General features: G+C 41.5%; 1 protein-coding gene across 4 annotated transcripts in view; it reads left to right on the plus strand.

Annotated features, from left to right (window-relative positions):
* FRMD4A (FERM domain containing 4A) overlaps nt 1-20,161 on the plus strand; it is a 386,584-nt gene that overhangs the window by 339,451 nt on the left and 26,972 nt on the right. For all 4 annotated transcript variants that reach the window (XM_066592026.1, XM_066592028.1, XM_066592025.1 and 1 more), the window contains exons 12-16: nt 2,259-2,335; nt 5,937-6,075; nt 10,330-10,471; nt 17,430-17,563; nt 19,949-20,071. In XM_066592026.1, coding sequence (XP_066448123.1) covers nt 2,259-2,335; nt 5,937-6,075; nt 10,330-10,471; nt 17,430-17,563; nt 19,949-20,071 — 615 coding nt within the window. The remainder of the gene's footprint in view (nt 1-2,258; nt 2,336-5,936; nt 6,076-10,329; nt 10,472-17,429; nt 17,564-19,948; nt 20,072-20,161) is intronic.

Below are 20,161 nucleotides of genomic sequence, written 5' to 3' on the forward strand. Positions count from 1 at the left end.
CCAGCATTCCATCAGAGGCTTTTAACTGTTTAGTGACATTTACTCTGCTTAGTAAACATGGACCACTGTGGGCTTGGTAACAGTATCCCCCTTTGTTGCACATCCAGCTTAACTTGAGCCTTTCCATTATAGGCATTGATTTTGTTGACCAAACAGGAAATGGATTGTTCAGCGTGCCCTGAGCAGTGGATCCAGGGCTCTGTGTTTCTACACCTACTGCTGAGACAATAACAGGAAGAGAGAGTTACCAGAGTAACAATTATGTGTTAGAGCTAACAAATGGAACTATGACAATCTATTAATATTAACTCCATCAGTCAGCAGTAGCGGGAGGATTGCTAGCTTCAGGAATCATAGAAAATACTTCTTTATAAGTTCTAATTACCGGTATACAGTAATTACTTTTGACACTTTAGCGATGTGATTTAATGGCTTTTTAAACCAACCCATTGACAAACTATTTGCTGATTTAAGGGGATTCTGTCTCCAGGTTCATGAAGTTTGACTTGAAGCTGCGCTCCGAGCCATAGAGGTGGGTCGTGACAGCTTCACCTATCCTGCATCATGCAAACTGACAACCCTATCCCCTTGAATGTGGCAGGCAGGGAGAAACCAGCATAGCCGCCACCGTGGCTCAGAGCACAGCTCCAAGTCAAACTTCATCGACCTGGTAACAGAATCCCTTTAAAAAATTGTTATTAGCATCTAATGGCCATTTTTATCAGGGAGGCGTTTACTCGCTACTATGGGCAACATCACCATTCTTGTGCCATGTGTTAGGCAAAATGTGATTGTTCTCAGTAAAAGAAACCAAGTAATCCTGTAGATCTGATACCGTTTAATGGTTAACAAAAATACTTGATCTTATTGCAAGCATTTAGATCCTCTCAGAATCCTTGGGGCTCCTGTTCATGGACGGATTTGCTTTGTGGAGTACAAAGCGCGATTCCGCCTCCGGATTCTGCAGCAAATCCAGCATGCAATGTAAAAAGACGATTTCCTGCTCACGAGTGGAAATCAATTGCGATTTTCCACTCGCGGAGAAGAAATCACAGCATGCCGCGATTTTGTGCGAGCTACGCACTGACGGCTTCCATTTAAGTCAATGGAAGCCATCCGTCTAAGAGCTATTCTGCAAATACCATTGCAGAATGGCCACAGGAGCTGCATCATCGCCATACTGACGGCGCAGCATCCTCTGTACTGCGCATGCGTGCAGGCCGGCACATCTGCAGCACAGAGAAGAAACTCTGGACAAGTACGCAGGGGTCACAGGCCTGGCATCAAGTGGAACTCCGCTGCAGGAATCCCGCATGCGGGGTCCGACCCGCCTGTGGACAGGAGCCCTATCACAGCATATTTCTTGTAAATGTACCAATATTTACCAATACAGCTTACAACTGCAACAATGTTTATGTAGGCACAGTCAGTGTACTTTAAACAACAGTTTGATTGCTGATTTTTTTGTGAATTTACACACATTGTATCTATTTTAAATACTATAATCGATCTTTGGAAATAAAACTATTCTCTAAAAATAAATAGCCTACCGTTAAAACAAAGTGTAATTGGCATAATGTCATATAACTAAGAATTCAGTTAGATCCCTAAATAAATACATGATCTGCGAATGCAGGCTCAGACTCTTCACTTTTTATAGATCCCACATGGAAGCAGCACCAGGGCCACATTAACCTACCACCTTTAAACTTTTCCCCTCCGCTACCCAGCCCTTTCCCTGCTTGCTTTCTACCAGCTTAGTGATGTCTTGTGAAAAACTGCACTGGGAGAATATTTGGAGTGGCTTTTACAAGCTCACATTGTTATCTCATGTTGCCTTGCCTTGAATTAAGGTCAGCCCTCACCCCCGCCCTCTGCTGGGTTTTTAGAAGCTGTTTCAAGCTATAGTGCTTGTCAGGGACTATTACACATTTAGTGGGCAGGAAGTGGCTGTTCCAATGGGAGGCAGGGGAATTTGAATTCCTTGCTATTCCACCGCTGCGAAAGGAGGAAGCTGCTCTTGCAGATGGCTACTGCTTTCTCCCAAGACTTCTTTTTTTCTTTCCTGCTAGTTCTGGCTGCAGGGAAATAAAGGAAACTAGGAGCTGCACATTACTGAAAAGAAATAGACAAAGTGCTCTGCTGCTTCAAGGATCCGAACTGGGTGTCTGTAGTCAGGGCTGAGGAGTCTGGAGGATAGTTCTGATTGTGCTGTAGTGTTGAAGATGATGACTGATTCCAGCTGTGCTCTTGTCTAGATCTTTCAATGGAGGCAATTGGAAAACCTGTACTTCAGAGAGAAGAAGTTTTCAGTGGAAGTTCATGATCCTCGCAGGTAAGCTGTGTACTTTCCTCCTTGTCTTAATACGTTTTTGTAAATTTGATGACTTTTGAATCAAGGGAGAAGATAACCGCAGAAGTGAATGAGTGGTAAGCAGTGTGGTTCTTATGCTGAACTTCTCATACGGTTGTACTTGCCATGGTGTTGCGCCACTACAGACTTTTGTTGTTAAGTTTGCTATAGCAATCAAAGTGTTGTGAGTGACAGTAGTGAGGACTATACAGGGCAACTCCTGCCTTCTAGCACTTTAATTACCCTAGCTGTCAGTTAGAGAGAATAAGGATTTTATGACCAGACAGACCGATTTATTATGCTGCTGTTTGTTATTGCATAGTTAATGGTGATTTTAAGTGCAATCACATGCAGTATAAGTGCTAGTCACCTCCATAAACCTGCTTTTCTTTGTGTAAAAAGCCATTGCTTTTACTTTTGTTGCTTACAAAGGAAGCAGCATGTGGCCCCAAAGGCAGTTTCCAGCAGTACAATTACACTGGTGAAATAGTACACTATTGGTGATAGATTGATCAAGGCTTATAGGAATTTTATTATACTGTATAGGTAATGCACCAGATTTGTGTTGTAAATGTGGTGAAACCTGCTATAGTCTTCAGCTGGTGCCACAATTATCAATCGGGTGCCCGAAATGTGGGGAGAGGGGTACTGGCATACTTAGTATGCACCACTTTAATATATTTTGCTACAGAGTATAATGAAAGAAACATGTTGTGAACAGTGAAAGCTTACTTTTTGGGTAGAGTGTTGTCCCCAGCCTCCTCGGTCCTAGTGGTGTGTTGAAGAAATGTCTGTCACTTTCCTATTTGTGTGAATGAGGTTGCAGAAATCGATGCACATGCTGCGGAAATAGCTTCATTCATGGAATGGATTTTTTTCACTGTCGAAACTTCTCCAAAAGATCAGCTGAATGTCAATACACCCTAAATGTACATGGTCCCTCACTTCCGCAGTTTGAGGATTCATTCACGTTTTTTCACGTTACCACCTCACACTGGCCATATAGAATAGGAGGAGAATACAGATCTTATTCTATGATGACACCACCTGATATTACACATGGATGTTTTCACATATTTTTCAATATAGAACGTGTTCAAACACATGTCAGTTTGTGTCAGCATGTTCCCCACATAAATAGTGTTTTGAGTGCTTCTAGCAAAAAATGCAGTATGTAATATGGCATGTAAAAAGATCTATGAGAGTAATTGGCCTAAAGTGGCACTTCTTTGGTGCTTTTCTTATGGGTCGCCCATTTGCTCTGGACTATGCATAAAGCTCTGTTCACACTGGTATCTTGGGTTTCATTTTAAAAGTATCCATGACTTGTATGACATGCTTTGTAACAGATTTTAATGAATCTTATGGAGTTTTCGGGACACAATTCTGTTCCAGGGCCGTAATGTGGAGGGATATCTTGCCTGCACTTTTATTTTTTCTTCCTCCTCTTTGTTCTGCCTGTTCCCTCTTTCAGGTGGCCAAGTTGGCCACCACCATTTTTAGACTGCCAGAACGTCTATAGTGCATAGGTAGCGTTAGGACTACCAATGCACTGTAGCTGCTCTGTGATTGGACAGCGCTGTTCACATGATAACGATGGCCAATCATGGAACGTTTCACAACAATTGCTAGAAAATGGTGATGGCCTTAATGGCAGCCTGAAAATAAAGCACCGAACTTACGGAACGGAGGAGCCAGAAAGAGAAACTGCAGATAGGATACCCCTCTATCCTCCAGTCCTGGGACAGAATTCTGTCCCCAAACCAGAAGGTCACTTTAATCGTTCAATTTGGTAGCAATTTTGCTCACTGATCACTTGGCAGAAAAGAATAGGTTATTGCCCTGTTCTACCGAATAATGGGAAACAAGAGCCTGGAGGAATGGAGCTGTAATGTGACCAGAGCCTTAGAGAGCTATTACATGAGTGCTAGTGTTCACGTTTTCCTGGTAATTAGCGCTATTACATGAGTGTTAACTACACTCATCTAATAGCAGATATGTCAAAGCTGAATTTGAAAATATTTGGAAGAAAATGTTATTAGTTTTAATTGATGTCGCAATTAATATTACTGGGTGTGACTGCACTGAAACTGTCATCACTCTACTGAGAGTAATAATAAACTAGGTTCATATTGACAATAGTTACGAGTAGTTCTGAGCTCCTTTGCTGGAGCTTCTGTTTATGTTAAGTCATGTCAAGCGGCGCGGATTCTTTATATGGCAATCTAGTGTTCGATTTCTCTAAACAAATACCGCACCTGGTTTCATTTCACACTGAGGCCGGCGCCTTTACAAATTCTGAGCCGTTTCCTCTTTTTCCTAAATTTGTTAAATCCTGTCATATCTACACGCTGTCAAAAATTACCGGTTCCACCTAAATAAGGTTAGACACCCATTAGTAAGCCTTGTCCATTATTATTAGACATAATGCTGCAGTCATTTCCATGGCATGTCACTTCCATGTCTAATAGCTGTAATGGTACCCAACTTTTCATGAAAGGGAGTGTTTCTATGCTTGCTCTACTTGTATATATGTATCATGGAGGTAATAGCTATAAACTGGTAAAGTAACCCTCTGGTTTAGGAAAAATTGTTTCCTAGGACCAGAGAGGGAGAGGTGGTATATTGCCTACAGTTGTTCTCTACCGTCTCTCTCATTTGCTGGTTCCAGGTCCCATTGATGGCTGATACAATCTTCAGACTACCTAATCCCCTCAATGTATTAGTATTGTTGGACTACTAATGCACTATACCTGCGCTTTGATTGGCCAGACATGCTCATATAATCAATGTTGGCCAATCAGATAGCAGTGTGCATTAGTTAGACAATTGTGGCAGCCATCTTGAACAGGAACTGGAGTCAGCAGACAACTGAGAACTTCAGTTGCAAGTAATATACCCCCCTCCAGTGCCAGGACTGAAGTTTGTTCCAAAACAAGAGGGTTACTTTAATGTGGCTGGAACTTGTAGTCCTTCAATAACTGCCTAGATATGATTCCGACCAGTGTATCATTGCTCTATATATTCGTGATCCAGTACTTTCAGAGCCACTTGGAATGTTATTTGTTTGGTGTTGGCACCCGATCTCTATCTTGTGCTATCCATGCCTCGTGAACTTATTTTATGTACATGTAACAATGTGAATACTGTCCCATTTCAGTGCTAACAGCAAACTTGCGCATTTCTAGGCATCGGATGATCAGCGCAATATATCATGTGTTTTGTCCAGCATGATGGGCCATTCAGCACTGTAGTGTATGACACAGTGATAACATTTTACAGTGTGTTATATGGAGATTGTATATAGTCTAAATTACCTTTCTAATGATACATACTAGATACATTCAATCTCTTGTTCTAAGCGAATATAGAATCTGCAATGTTTTCTTGAACCTGATACTGCTAGTTTCTCTTCAGATGAATGGGGGTTAATTGGAGCCGGTCATCAATTTGATTATTTGCCATCATGAGCTGCAGGATGTAAGCAGTTTCTGTTCTGCACAGTTGTAAACTGATTTATACTTCCTGCCCTCGTGTCTCTGATGTGTCCAGGGGAAATCACAGCTCATTTCTCTATGTGCAGGGCATCTGTTACCAGGAGGACATTTGGACATGGCGGGATTGCTGTGCACACGTGGTATGCATGTGCTGCTCTCATAAAGTCTATCTGGGCTATGGCCATTAGCCAACACCAATTCTATCTGGATAGGAAACAAAGCAAGGTAAGTGACTAATGCAGCGGTTTATAATGGAGCTGATTAGGTTTCCTGTTTAGGAGCCATGCTATCATCAGACAATAGTATGGGGGGCACAAGGTCAAATATGTATCAGTCTTTAAAGTGGCATCTTTGAGATGATGGAATCCATTAACATTCAATCAATACCGTTCCATTGGGTTAGCTTGCGTTGTGTTTCTCTGTTTCTTGTCATATCCTTACCTCCTGGGAACATTAATTATGAAACCTGCTAAATTCAAATGGTGTACCCTTTTATTTATTTTTTTCTACCAGTTGAGGCTGAGTGACAACATGCCAATATTTCAGTAAAAGGCATGATGTTAATAGAAATGAATATTATTGCACCCAAGCATAGCTGTCACTCAACGGCTATTCTGCTAGCTCATGTATACGGGAAGTCTCTTGTAATAAAACACCAGTGCTAGGAGCCATGGGTGACACTCAATCACCAAACCATTCCAGCTATGTCAGGCTGCCACTCACTTCTTCTTTTAGTGGAAGTGTCAATTAAAATGCTTCACTTTGCTTTTATAGGATCTGTAATATAAAGTGTTACATGAAAACTGAACTATTAGAATAAACACTGGTGTAACAATGATTCAGCACTTTTTATTCTCTCTACTCACCTAGCAGCCCTGTTTCATACTGGCACATAACAGCATGGCCGTCAACTGGGATTTTTAAAATATTTTAGGACGTCCAAAGTCCCAATACTAATGTTAGTTTTCTTCAAAGACACTACATTGTCTTGTTTCCAAATCCGCCTGTAAGGTAGATCCTTATAAGATGGTTAGTAGGTTGCAGGATATCGCTTATGTAATAGCGCTACTTTACTAACTGATAAGGAGAAATCCTCTAAAAGTGTATTTTCACATAGGATGAAAAAATTACCTGTCATAGACAAATCGGCACTGAAATTTGCATGTCTTATGTACGGATTTTGCTTTGTATTTCACAAAGTTCAAGATATGAGGATTTTATTGCAGATTTGTCTGTGAGAAGATTTTACACCCTCTAAGAAAGCCCCCTAATGCAGTTAAAGATAATTAAAAAGTTGCCAACATTTGGAAATCCAATGTAAAACACTGCAAAAAATTCTGAACCATGAAATAATGTATGTTGGATGTGTCTTGAATAACAACTTGTTGCATGAGTTGGATACATTCTAGCCAGACCAGTTTAATAAGTTCCAGAAGTCATAGGAAACCTTGGACCTAGTCAGTGTGATCTGTGTGAAAGCCCTAGAATTTGAGGCCTGGGTTTTGACCAAGAACCACTTCAAAGTTTTCAATGTTGCTGGTAGGCTTTTCTTTAAAAAGACGGTATGAGGAGTGATGATATGTCAAAAATGTGACTAGTACATCCTTGAGCAATCAGTCACACTGATAGTATGTGGGTGTATAGCAAGTGTCTGAAGCGGGAAACCTTACTGTGCTTCCTCATTTTTCAGCAAGTCATCTCATAAGGTCAGCAGACTTTAAAAGCCCACTCAGGCAAAATCACATTTTCTCCATCCCTGCCCCCGCACCATATTGCATGTCACACTCCGAAGGTCTCATGTGTATTCTAGCCATTTCCCTGCCCGTCTGATGCTTGTCAGGCACCATCTTGAGGGCTCACTCACACAGGTATGTCGCCCACGTATTACGTGCGTTAAATACACATTACACAGCAAACGTAATTGCTGCGTATGTTAAATTCACATTACCTATATTGCTGCGTACTACCTGCGTAATACGTACCAAGATAGGACAAGCAGTGTGTCAGTAGCCCATTAGAATTCAATGGGCTTTTAGTACTGTGAAAAATATGCATGCAACACATGCCCAAGAGAGGGAGCTCTGAGAGTTAGATGTTTTTTACTTTCATTTTTCATCAATCCCATGATGCATCAGAACAGCAGGCTATACAATTCTACCTGCTGAGGGGACAGTTTAATTATCATTACTTTCTATATTCACCTAAATAAGCTACAGACCCTAAGTATACAGTCTGCAGGAAAAAGCTGTGATCTCCTCTATTATATCTGTGAGATAGTAGCTGTGTAATCATCATCAGTAACTATGATAGGAGATTCTGTTTCCCCCACAACACAGTTTTTTTGGGGAGATCCATGTAACAGCATCATACACTTTGAGAAACTGACTGGAAAATGAATACATACCCCCAAGTAGATCTGAGCTCATCAGAATTGAGATCACATGACCATCTGAGGAAAAAGGCTGGGAAATAAATGACTAAGCACTAGCTCATGTATCTATACTGCAAGGATAGCTACTAAATTAATAAATAAATCACTAGTGGCCATTTAAATCACATTCCCGTGCCTGTGCTGCTCTTACACATACATCCATACAGTACTGAGTATGGATGCACTATGTACACTTTTCTCTTAAGCATACTGTCTATATGCTGTACACTGACCCAGTATACTCTTGCTGCTGCCGTACTGGACATTTTAGCATAGTACCATAAAACTTGATGGGATTAAAACTTGGAAAATGTTCAATGCCATGTTAAAGAGCCATCACATTTAGAAAGATCTGATTATTAATGCAGGCTGGGACACTTCAGTGGTTAAATGTTTCCTAGCTGTTTTCTTTTCTATGCTGTAACTAGTGTTATCCATTTTTTGGGGGGGGATTTTTATGAAATCTTAGACACAAAAGTTGCTAGTGAGTAATGTTACACCAGATAGCAGCTGCAGTGTTCTCTGGAATTGGCCAGAATCCTGTTCTACAAGCGGTCTTCCTCCGATTCTTCATCTTCACTATGAATTAGTTCTGAAGAAGCAGATAACAATGAATTGGCCCAGGCAAGAGGCAATGAGTCTTTAACAGACCCTAAGTCTATCCCTATTTTTATAGCCTATTAATGCTCTTGTACCAATAAATTTAGACAAAAACCTGTATAAATAAATGCTATTTAGGGTCTTTATTATGTGAATGTTCACTGCCAAGTATTGTCCAGTGGAAACATGTACAGATGACATGATAATTTGAACATTTGTCATTGATCGCATCTATTGTGCCAACATAAATGTAGTTTGTAACAATACATCCATTTATGTAAACGGCATCTCTTCATTGGCATGAGAGAAGGAAAGACCAGCAAGAAAATACTCAGAGTGTATATGAAGCCAGTTTACCAGGAGTTTATTTGTAAATGTTTGTAATATAGATCTGCATTATGGTCGCATTACAATGAAATTGTATCAGTATGTCGTCTGTGTTTGCTTCCATTGGCATTGTCTTATGCTTGGCAAAAGTGGGTCAGTTTTTTGTGCCCAGTAAAGAATACCAATGACTATAAATGCAGACACGTCTGTATGTTAACCACTACTTCAATGGGCGTTTGATGTCCGTAAAATGGATGGAACTAGTTCATGCTGCATTTTTAGAATACGTGAGTGTTTTATATGTGCATGTCAATGGATTCATAGACTTACATTATTTCTATATAACAGACACAAAAGTACAGATGGAATGCTGATGAATAATACACTCTTCTGAAAGTGTTGCAAGTGCAAAGCGGGCTTCACACGGACATATTTGCGCGCACTATACGCAGTGAATAGAACCCATTGATTTCAATGGCTTCGTTCACATGCATGGATTTTGCGTGCGCATTTTCAGCTGTGCAAAAAAAAATAGATAGAACCCGCCCTGCCTTTCTGCACATCTGTGCACCAAAGGTCCCTATAGAAGTCATTGTGGGGTGCGCAAAAGCAAACACAGTACACAAGGAGATGACTGAAACACAACATAATTCCAATGGAAAAAGAACACATCTAGAACTAATTAGTCATTTCATTCAGTGCGTTTGTTTGCCGCGTACAAATGAACATACTCTGTGGTTAGAAAGCGTACAATAAAGTATACCGATACGTGTTCATAGCGCAAAAAAGTTGCGCTAAGGGGCGTGCGCTTGAGCTTGCGCATGTGTGAACTCGGCCTAAATGTCTAGCCATGCCATTGTTCAGCGCTTCTTATGGGACAAGACAAAAAGTTTAGAGTTCACTAAGAAGCTGCTGAGAGTGCACTTGGCTGAATCTGTGCGCGGAGTTACAGTTGTGCCTGCTTTATAACTGTCTGTCCGGGCATGTTCATAGATTTCTTAGCACATCTACTGTGATTCGTCATAATCCTCCCCAAACTGACATATTTGTGTAATAATAAATACGCTTCATGTTCAAACAAAAGCTAGAGTAATAACAGGATGTGATTTCTTACCCAACAGTCCAAAATACATGCCGCAAGGAGCCTGAGTGAAATTGCCATAGACTTAACAGAGACTGGAACCTTGAAGACTTCAAAACTCGCAAATATGGGAAGTAAAGGGAAAATCATCAGTGGAAGCAGTGGAAGTCTGCTGTCCTCAGGTAAGGGTGTCCCTTGGATTGCGCTGGGCTATCGGTGGTCACTACTGTAATGCGGTACCACATCTGTGTTGCCACAGATGGACCATATTTTGAGTGGCATGGTGGCTCACTTACTAGTATTGTTTGGCAGCACTTGGGCCATGGGTTTGATAATCTATATGAGGCAGTTTCGCTGTATTTGTCTTTTTCCTCTGGTCAGCTGAATATTGCCTCTGTCCCAAACAAAACAATAGCAAATACTGACATGAAAGAATAGGGACATTCCTTACTTGTATTACCGAAAAGAATTACTGTCCAAAACGTTTTTTTTTTTTCAGAGCTTTTTAAATTATTTTTTCCTCTATTGATGACAGACAGATGATTGTTGGAGAACCGCCACTCGGGTCCCCTCTGATCAGCTGATTCCCATTGCTTCTGCTTCTGCAGTCGGCGCAGGAAGTAGATGGCACAGACCATATTGCAGTGGCCCTGGTTGGCACTGCAGGTGCAGCTCCCACTGAATTCAACAGGAGCTGTGCCTGCAATATTAACCTGGGGTGATATGCTATTGTCAGTGCCATCTGCTGCCTATGCTGACCGCAGTGACAGCAGCTACAGAAATCAGCTGGTCTGTGTGGATCTGAGCGGTGCGTCCCTTCGAGTCATCTATTGACAACCTGTCGGTCACCAATGGAGAACATAAAAAAGATTCCGGAATACCCTTTTAATACAGGCTGGGCCATGGAAAAGTAGCTTAGTACCACACTGATATAAGACCTGTGTTAAAGAAAATCTGCCTTTATTGCCCATACCAACCAATCACAGTGCAGCTTTCACCTTCCCTCAGCAGTATAAGAAATGAAAGCCGTGCTGTGATTGGTTGCAACAAAAACAGATTTTCTTTTAAACTGCTTTCATAAGAGTGCGATGCCGGCTACTTTTCTGTGCTCCACCATGTATATCCTTATATAAACCTGTTTGACATGTAAGGATGTGGAACATTACTGTATATCCCATACAAACCAATGTTTAGGAACCTGCCAAATCGGACCTATGGGTGCTTTCCACCACTTTTGCTGCACATAGTATTGGTCACACTGCTCGTCATGCATTATTTTCTTTCTTATGGCTATTCATGGACTGTAACCCTTTAGTATATAACCTCAGGGGAGTCGGCATGTTTTTGTTTTCAAAGTTCATTGCGGTTTATCTGCCACGCTAGACATTTCCACCAATTGTTCGATGTGCTTTTACGATTGTTACTACACATTTTTTTACCTTCTGCCACCATCAAGCTGAAATTTGTGATACAATTGTATAAATAGGAATTCTGTGTCCAAACATGGTTTGTGCATATGTCTGTCAGCTTTGACCATTTTGTGTTTTAAACACAGATGTTTCCCTTCCTGATTTAATCTGAAGTGTAGCAGGTGTGTGATACAGCCAAATGGCCCATTATAATGCAAGTATAGCAGTTATCATTAATATATATAGCACTCTGGCATAGTATGTCAATGAGCAGGTATAGAGACAGATCTGCTGCTGGGATGATGGAAGCACAGACTAGAGACTGTAACTATGCATAAACTATTCAGATTATCACCTTGACTCCATAATAGACATTCCAGCTCCAACTATTTATGACGCATATCCACACAGCGTATACTTGTGAGAACCTATAAGAAATAATTTATGTGAGCTGAAGTCTCCAGAGCACTGAAAACCCAAGAGACTGTGATTAATGGTCTGTCCTTAGTGCTTGCAATTGGAAGTGAATTTACTGCATCTCTGTCAAGAGAGCTCATCAAGACGGATGTGAGCACGTGTGTATCCTGTGATGAGCTCCCATGGGTCTCCAAAACAACCCGTTGTCTAGTCTGCTAGGATATCCTATCTGTTGTTCAGAGACACTCGGACATATCTGCATCTGGATTATTTTCCTGACCTGGACTGCTATGGAAGGGAGTGTTCTTTAAATTCTGATGCTGTCATCCTACAACTGTTGTTCCAAGTGTTTGTACTGTAAGGTTAGTTATTGCTATATTGGTGCTGGGAAGCCATCAACTGTGTTTCAGTATATACTTAATAGATATTGTTAATCTTTATATTCGGTTATTTTGCTGAGGGCTAGACTCACGAGACGGACTTCTTTGCACATGGTGAAATGAGTGATTGTTCTTGTTCCTCTGATTTGGGGCTTCTATGTGTTTCCCAGACTTCTTAAGACAATGCTTTCTGTTAGAATTTGAAGCTGACGTTTTACTAGCTTCCACGATGAATATTTTACATATGAGTGTTTCTCAATAATTGGTCCTATTGGTACATTGGTGTTGGGGCTTAATGTTAACAGGATGTAGGAGGTCTAACATATGAGGAACAGAAGGAAAAACAGTCTGGGTACGTTGTTATGTTGATAAAGTTTCTGACTAGAGATGAGCGAGCACCAAAATGCTCGGGTGCTCGTTACTCGGGACGAACTTTTCGCGATGCTCTAGGGTTCGTTTCGAGTAACGAACCCCATTGAAGTCAATGGGCAACCCGAGCATTTTTGTATATCGCCGATGCTCGCTAAGGTTTTCATTTGTGAAAATCTGGGCAATTCAAGAAAGTGATGGGAACAACATCATTGTCATTGCCTGTGATTGGCTGAAGGCACGTGTGTTTTCTGGAGGCGGGGATTTCAAGCCCTGTGTCCAGAAAGCAATGCTCTGCCGGGGACCAGGAGGGAGCGTCAGCCTGCAGCAGCGCCGCAGAACGCCAGGAGAAGTGAGTAATGATTTTTATTCTTTGCTCCGCTGTATTGCCGGCGTATAAGGTGACAGTTGGGGGGTCATCTTATACGCCCCGTCGCCTTATACGCCGGTATATATTTTTATTGTAACACATTTCTGGATGAATTGCAGGGAAGGGCTTATATATTTAAGCCCTTCCCGACAATTCATCCCGCGATCGCCGGCAGCCCATTGCTTTCAGTGGAACCTGCTGTATTGCCGGCTCCATTGAATTCAATGGGCAAACATCGTTCTCCTCTGCCACAGCTGTTGCAGCTGTGGCAGAGAAGAATGATTTGTCTTCTATATGTTCTCAATGGGGTCGGCGCTGTTGCCGCTGGCCCCATTGAGCGCATATAGAGAAGAGAACAGGAATCGCAGATCGCACATAGGTGCGATCTGCGATTTCTATGGCCTAAGAAGGACTGTTGGGGTTCTTGAAGCCTAAAATAACTCCTAACGCTCTCCCTATAGCAGCAGCACCAGCAGCACTTTCCCTGATTTGTGTCAGAAGGCATCTGTGGCGAGCCGCGGGAGGGCAGATTTTAATACTCGGGTGACACCTAATCTCGCCAGCCACTCACTGCAGGGGGGTGGTATAGGGCTTGAACGTTGCAGGGGGAAGTTGTAATGCCTTCCCTGTCTTTCTATTGGCCAGAAAAGCGCGCAAATTTCTCAGGGAAGAAAATGAAAGTAACTCGAACATCGCGTGGTACTCGTCTCGAGTAACGAGCATCTCGAACACCCTAATACTCGAACGAGTATCAAGCTCGGACGAGTATGCTCGCTCATCTCTATTTCTGACAGTGTAAGCGGAGTGATGTTGACTAGTTTGTATTACTGTGTTTGCCCTTATAATGGTTCGTGGATGTGTCCTAGCAATAGATCCTATGAGACAACATGACCACCAACTTTGTGTGATGCAATATGGTGGTCACCTTGTTAGAGGCAGCAATACATTTTTGCCTACAAAATAATGTAGGCACAAATAATACTGTTTCTTTGTCTTATCCTGTGTGGTAACTGGTGAGTCATGCCTGTCTTTTGTCAATGGTTCACACTGCACAAAGCACAAAACAGCTATGAAAGCAGGAAGTTTCCAAAAGTTGGCTTTTATGGGATTGGCCGACCACCTAATGTGTGTGATGGCATTCTAACTGTCCCCTGATAGTAAATCTCCGAGGGAGGAAAGGGATTGGACTGTTGGATGTCAACATGCCCAGTTCTTTTGTTCTCGGGGAGATAAGCCGCTGACAGAGACTTCTGAGATCGAGAGAGAGCTATCGTCTGAATGCTCATATGGATGGTCAACTTTTATAGAGATGTCTGTGATATAAAACATGGCTCTGAAATTGAAGAAAAGTAAGCATATTTAACTACAAAATCAGAAAAATGGATAACTCGTCAACAGGTATTGATTGCATAGCAGAACTATTGGGGACCAGTTGGAGTTCCTCTGCAAGCTTTGGCCCACGGGCTGTTATGAGACTGTTGTGACACTGCATATGATCAGTATGATATTCTTTGTCATTTTTCTGAAGTGGTGAATTGTCCTTAGATTAGTCTATTAGAAAAGGTCCCAAAATAACCAACAGAATCATAAAGTGATGACATGAAATCACAGTTCTTGTTTTTGTCATCTAACGGAGATAATCTCAACAATGTTATGTCTCCACTCAATTTGTCCAAACCTCAACTGGTGACAGATTACTGTGCAATAAATAGCTCATTCTGGCATAGCTTTGAGTTGTAGCACTTGTATATCTGCAAGTGATGATATGGTGGTGTGGACTTAACAGATGTCTGGAGAATTTGGCAGAAGATCAGCTGATTTAGAAGGTTATGAACCAGTGGGAACTTGTTCCTTTCTTTTGTTCTTCTTATTAATGATATAGTTTTTTCCTGTTCATTAGACCCAGAGCATTGCAGAACATGCTTTCTTTCACTGGTTTACTTGGGTTATTGTCAGATTGTTTTGTTGTGCTAGTCAACCCCCATTCTCTTGATGTCTATGATGGACCTGACGAGTTGCTCTGTATTTTGTCTAGTTATAATGGTTAATATAAATAAATCTTGTAAGACACTTTTGTGTGACTTTTTAGAATTTCTAGGTAGTTGTAAAGTTTTGTTTTACTATATTGTGGATTGAACTAGAATTCTGCAGTCATACTCCCTTATATCTGTCACTACTTCTTGCTAACATACTGACTATTTTTTGTTAGAAGTAGAAGACAGTCGAATGTATGACTGCAGCATCATTCTACACAGAATTGTTGTAGTCTGTACCATGCAGGTTTATAGACATAAGAGTGTAAGGGCTTTTGACACAGCCTTATAATTAGCAGGCAGGAAATTTTGCCCAAATATTCACTGGAGCCATGTAAAAGTGCCAACGATGAGCTAAAATTGCTCATTAATTGGCATATATTCTTTTTAGAAAGCCTAAAAATGCTCACTGGTCAGCTGAACAGAGATGAGTAGCCAACTAATGATAGCTGTATGGGGGCAAACAATCATATTTTTCGATCATTCATCCCCACACAGGTCATCCTTTGCAATGTGTGAATGACACTGAATGAGTGCCAATCAACATGCTCTGTTGATTGTCATTCTTTTATAACTGGCTGTTTCTGGACCTATCTAAAAGGACATTTTACATTTTTGGTCCATGTAACAAATACAGTAGAATGTCAAACTAAGAATTGAACGGCAAAGTAGTTTTACACTGGGCAATGATCAGCTGAACAAACATTCGTTCAGCCAATCGTTGGCCTGTGTATAAGGGCCTTTTACAGTGGTCTTCCTGGGCACCTACTATTGATGACCCATCCTCAGGATCCCTGCTGATGAACTGATCTTCTAGTCTACTGTGAGGGCAGCAAGGCCAGATGTCTGCATCAGTGGTCGATGGTGGGATGTCTTCCATTACACTTCCAGCCCTGACCACCAATGTGGGAATTCGGCCCCGCCACACTCACAGCGGACTGGAGGATCAGAGGATCAGCTGATTGGCTGTGGTCCCAAGCGGCTGACACCGTTGATCAACCATTGATGACCTATACTGAAGATAGGTCATCAGTGGTAAGTGCCTGGAATAGCCCTTTAAGAATCTACTGCTAAATTCCGAGTCTATGTAGTTATTAATGGTGATTGCAGTCTGATTGTATCACTTCTACAGTTTACTGTAATCACTAGGCTTCAATAGTTAGAGATCCGGTAAATGAAAGTGGTTCATCTGACAGTTGCGTGTAGCATAGCTACTGTGTATACTGATAGCAAGGATTGTTTAACATACAGAAAGGTGTCAGAAGTGGTACCAACGCAGATAATTGTACCAGGAGAGGCGTGGGCACGAGGAGTGAAAGTAAACAGGTTGTTCCAGTGGCTTGCAGCTCTTGCGTGTTGCAGCATGATAACCATTAAGTATGGAGAGCTACCTTCTGATGACCTCTTTACAGTGTGTCAGAGGAAAAAAATTCTTGATTTCTTTTCCTTCATTTATGGGATGCTTTGGTGCAGTTGCTCTAAAGGCCTGAAATTCGTCTTTACGAACGTGTAAGGACACGCACTGTCTATGAATGTACACACCAGTTCTTTCTTAAGAATATGTTTGGAACAAACGTTCAGCAGACGTGGTTGGAAAATCACCAATAAATGAATTTGAGCATGTCTGGGATAAGCATAGATCTATTGAGAGAAATAAAGAAGGGAATATAAGGCCGACTAGCTGGACCATGTGGTCTTTTTCTGCCGTCAACTTTCTATGTTTTTAACATTTTATAGACTTTGCTGTGAATTTGGTGCTTTTTTTTCTCATACCAACAGTAGACATTTCAGGATCCCATAAAAACTGAATGCACAATGGGTGGTTGTAATTACAGTTAGTGCCGTTTTAAGTACCATGTGCTGATCTATCTAAATGAATGACCTGATTCTCCATGACTTTTTCTGGTTATCACCGTGACATTGCTTTTTAATTGAATAAGCGGTTATTCCCACACCATGATACAGAGGGAAGTGTTAAACATGCCATAAATAATACACCAGGTGCTTTCTGCTCCGAGCATATGACCATTGACGGAGAATGTTGTCCGCTATGCTGTATCCCACGTTGTGTACATATGAGAAGCTGTAGATTTCTCAATGAATGCTCCAGATGTACAGGCTGTTGTCAGCTGCTTGTAGTGAAATCATTTATTTGTTGACAGGTTCCCAGGAGTCCGACAGCTCACAGTCTGCCAAGAAAGACATGCTGGCTGCACTGAAATCCAGGCAGGAAGCTCTGGAGGAGACACTACGGCAGCGGCTGGAGGAGCTGAAGAAGCTTTGTCTACGTGAAGCGGTACTGAGCAAGCCTCTCTTCCTGGGTTGGGTGGGATAGAATGGGTAGAGTTGGTCAGCTCATTTCTTCTTTACTTCAGATACTCAGCATGGTGGCTCAGGGGTTAGCATTGTTGCCTTGGGTCTTGAGTTCATGTCTGACCAAGGACAACATCTGCATGGAGATTGTATGTTCTCCTTGTATTTTGCATGGGTTACCTCTGGGTACACCAGTTTCCTCCCTCATTCCAAAACATACAGATGAATACATATTGCGAGCCTCATGAGGACCATCCACTCCATTCATTCTCAACATCACCGTAAGTGGGTGCAGCAAGTATCAAAATCTGCATCATTGGTGGAGATGTTGACGCAGATCCACAGCAGACTTCATCCCGTCAAGTGAAAGGGTGAAATCTGCTGCAGATCTGCAACAAAAAGCACATATAAATCCGCACAAATGATGTATGCTATGATGCAGTTTTGATGAGGATTTGGTGCAGATTTTTCACTGAGTGTTCAAGTACCCTTAGGCCGCTCTCACACAGACGCTAGGCAAAACGCCGTGATTTTACTTTCATAAATTGTGATGGGTGACGACTACACGTAGAAATGTGCTACATGTAAAAAAAATAGAGCAGACAGCACTCGAAAATCGCAGCGATATAAAACACTGTGTTCGAGCGCATGTCTGCGAGGCCCCATTAAAATCAATGGGTGCGTTATACCGCGATAATCTCAGTAAAAAGCACTTGTGTGAGGGTGGCCTTAAGGTCCATTAACATGCTAATAAGCAGATTAATTAGCACATTGGATCATTTTCACAACTGAGAATTCTCATTAATCATTTACCTTACTTACATGAAGTGATTATTGTTACATTTTGTTGGGTTTAGATGGATCTTACCAATGAACACTTAAATGTACCTTGAGATTTAAAGGGTTTTGGAAGCTGTGTGCCAATAATATTTAATTATGTTGGACAAGTAGATGTGTGATCAGATAAGAATGCAAAGGTTATGTAGCTATGGCGGTTAGAGCTTTCATTGGTACGCACCCACTAGACATAAAATGTGGCTCATTAAAAATGTGTTACAAATGGCATCATTCTATAACCTAAATATGCTTCTGATGTGAAGGAAATATGAGATCTGGAACACACTAGGGAACCATTTTCATCCGGTAAAGCGGCTCGGGATGGTGGAATGGCGCATGTTTTAAAAAGCTGTAATGATTTTACACCGTATAATCTAAAGAGTCATGGTCTGGAAATTGCCCTGGTTCAGACTGGGTAGAGCTAATGAATCACATACCTAATTACTTGGTGTTTATTAGAGTTGCTCTCATCCTCCTTTTCCCTGCAAGGAATGCCAGGAATCATAATCATTTCCTGTGAGAATGCTTTGCTAGTGTGGGAGGAAAGCTAAGCAAAAGCATTTGATGAAGAGTGACAAGACCTTGATTAAAGGGATTGTATTATCCTTCCCAATTAAATCTACCTTGTATATTGAGAATTTCTGGGAGAAGAAGGCCTCATAATCAAAGTATAGCTTTCATTTTCATTTTTGTTAACTAAGTCACCTTATTGTTTAGAACAATTCACATTGACCTCATTGGACTTGTCAGGAGTTTACTGCTTGGTGTCTGTTCTAGTGCAATTACATCAAAGTAATAAACCAAAACATGATAATGCTGATGACTATTAACGGGGTTGTCTAAGTTGTAACAACTCTGACATCACTGAACTCTGTCATTGGCTGCAGCCCCTGTGACCTCACGTAAACCAGATGGGACTGCAACTGTAAATGCAGACCAAAGCGGGGGACCGAGCACCAGCGGAGAGAGGGAGTAGAGCACTATTTTTTATGTTGGTGCACGGGTAAGGGGTTGTCCTGAGATGTTACAAATCGGACAACTCCTTTTAATAGCCGAACTTCTTTTATTCCTGTGAATTATAACTTCTACAGGCCACATAAATCACTAGTAATATGGCAGTAGAAATTCTTCTCCACTAATTTCTTATTTCTTACCGACTTCAATACAAGGTTCAGTGCAGTTTTAAGCAGACTCTTTTGCTTTGTCCAGAAGCTGGATATCAGGGGCATAGCTAGAGAGACCTGGCAAGGCGTATACCCGGGGTGTAGGAGCCCCAAAAACCCACTCTACTTTGACCAGGTTATTTCTTTTTGACGCTAGGACAGTGAACAAAACTTTGACACTGGTGATAGAAAGCCTAGCTACCACTGTGGATATATATATATATATATATATATATATAATGACTTCATTGCTTCCATTGATCTGTAGACCACTCAATAATGCATACGTAACATACTAGCATTTCTATTATATCAGCCTTTGTCATGTAGAGAGATCCTTCATATAACTTTGATTTTTTTCTTTGTAGGAGCTCACGGGCAAACTGCCAAGAGAGTACCCATTAGATCCAGGAGAAGAACCACCTACTGTTCGACGCCGAATAGGAACATCATATAAACTGGATGAACTAAAACTACATGCAAAAGGGGAGGTGAGGCCAATCAAAGCTGCTCCATATGTAATGCATTTCCAATGGGATGTACACACTATAATGGTGTCTGAGGGAGCCCAAAGGCCCTTC

This window comes from Eleutherodactylus coqui, chromosome 2 (genome assembly GCF_035609145.1).
Source record: "Eleutherodactylus coqui strain aEleCoq1 chromosome 2, aEleCoq1.hap1, whole genome shotgun sequence".
In the NCBI taxonomy this organism is placed as follows: domain Eukaryota; kingdom Metazoa; phylum Chordata; class Amphibia; order Anura; family Eleutherodactylidae; genus Eleutherodactylus; species Eleutherodactylus coqui.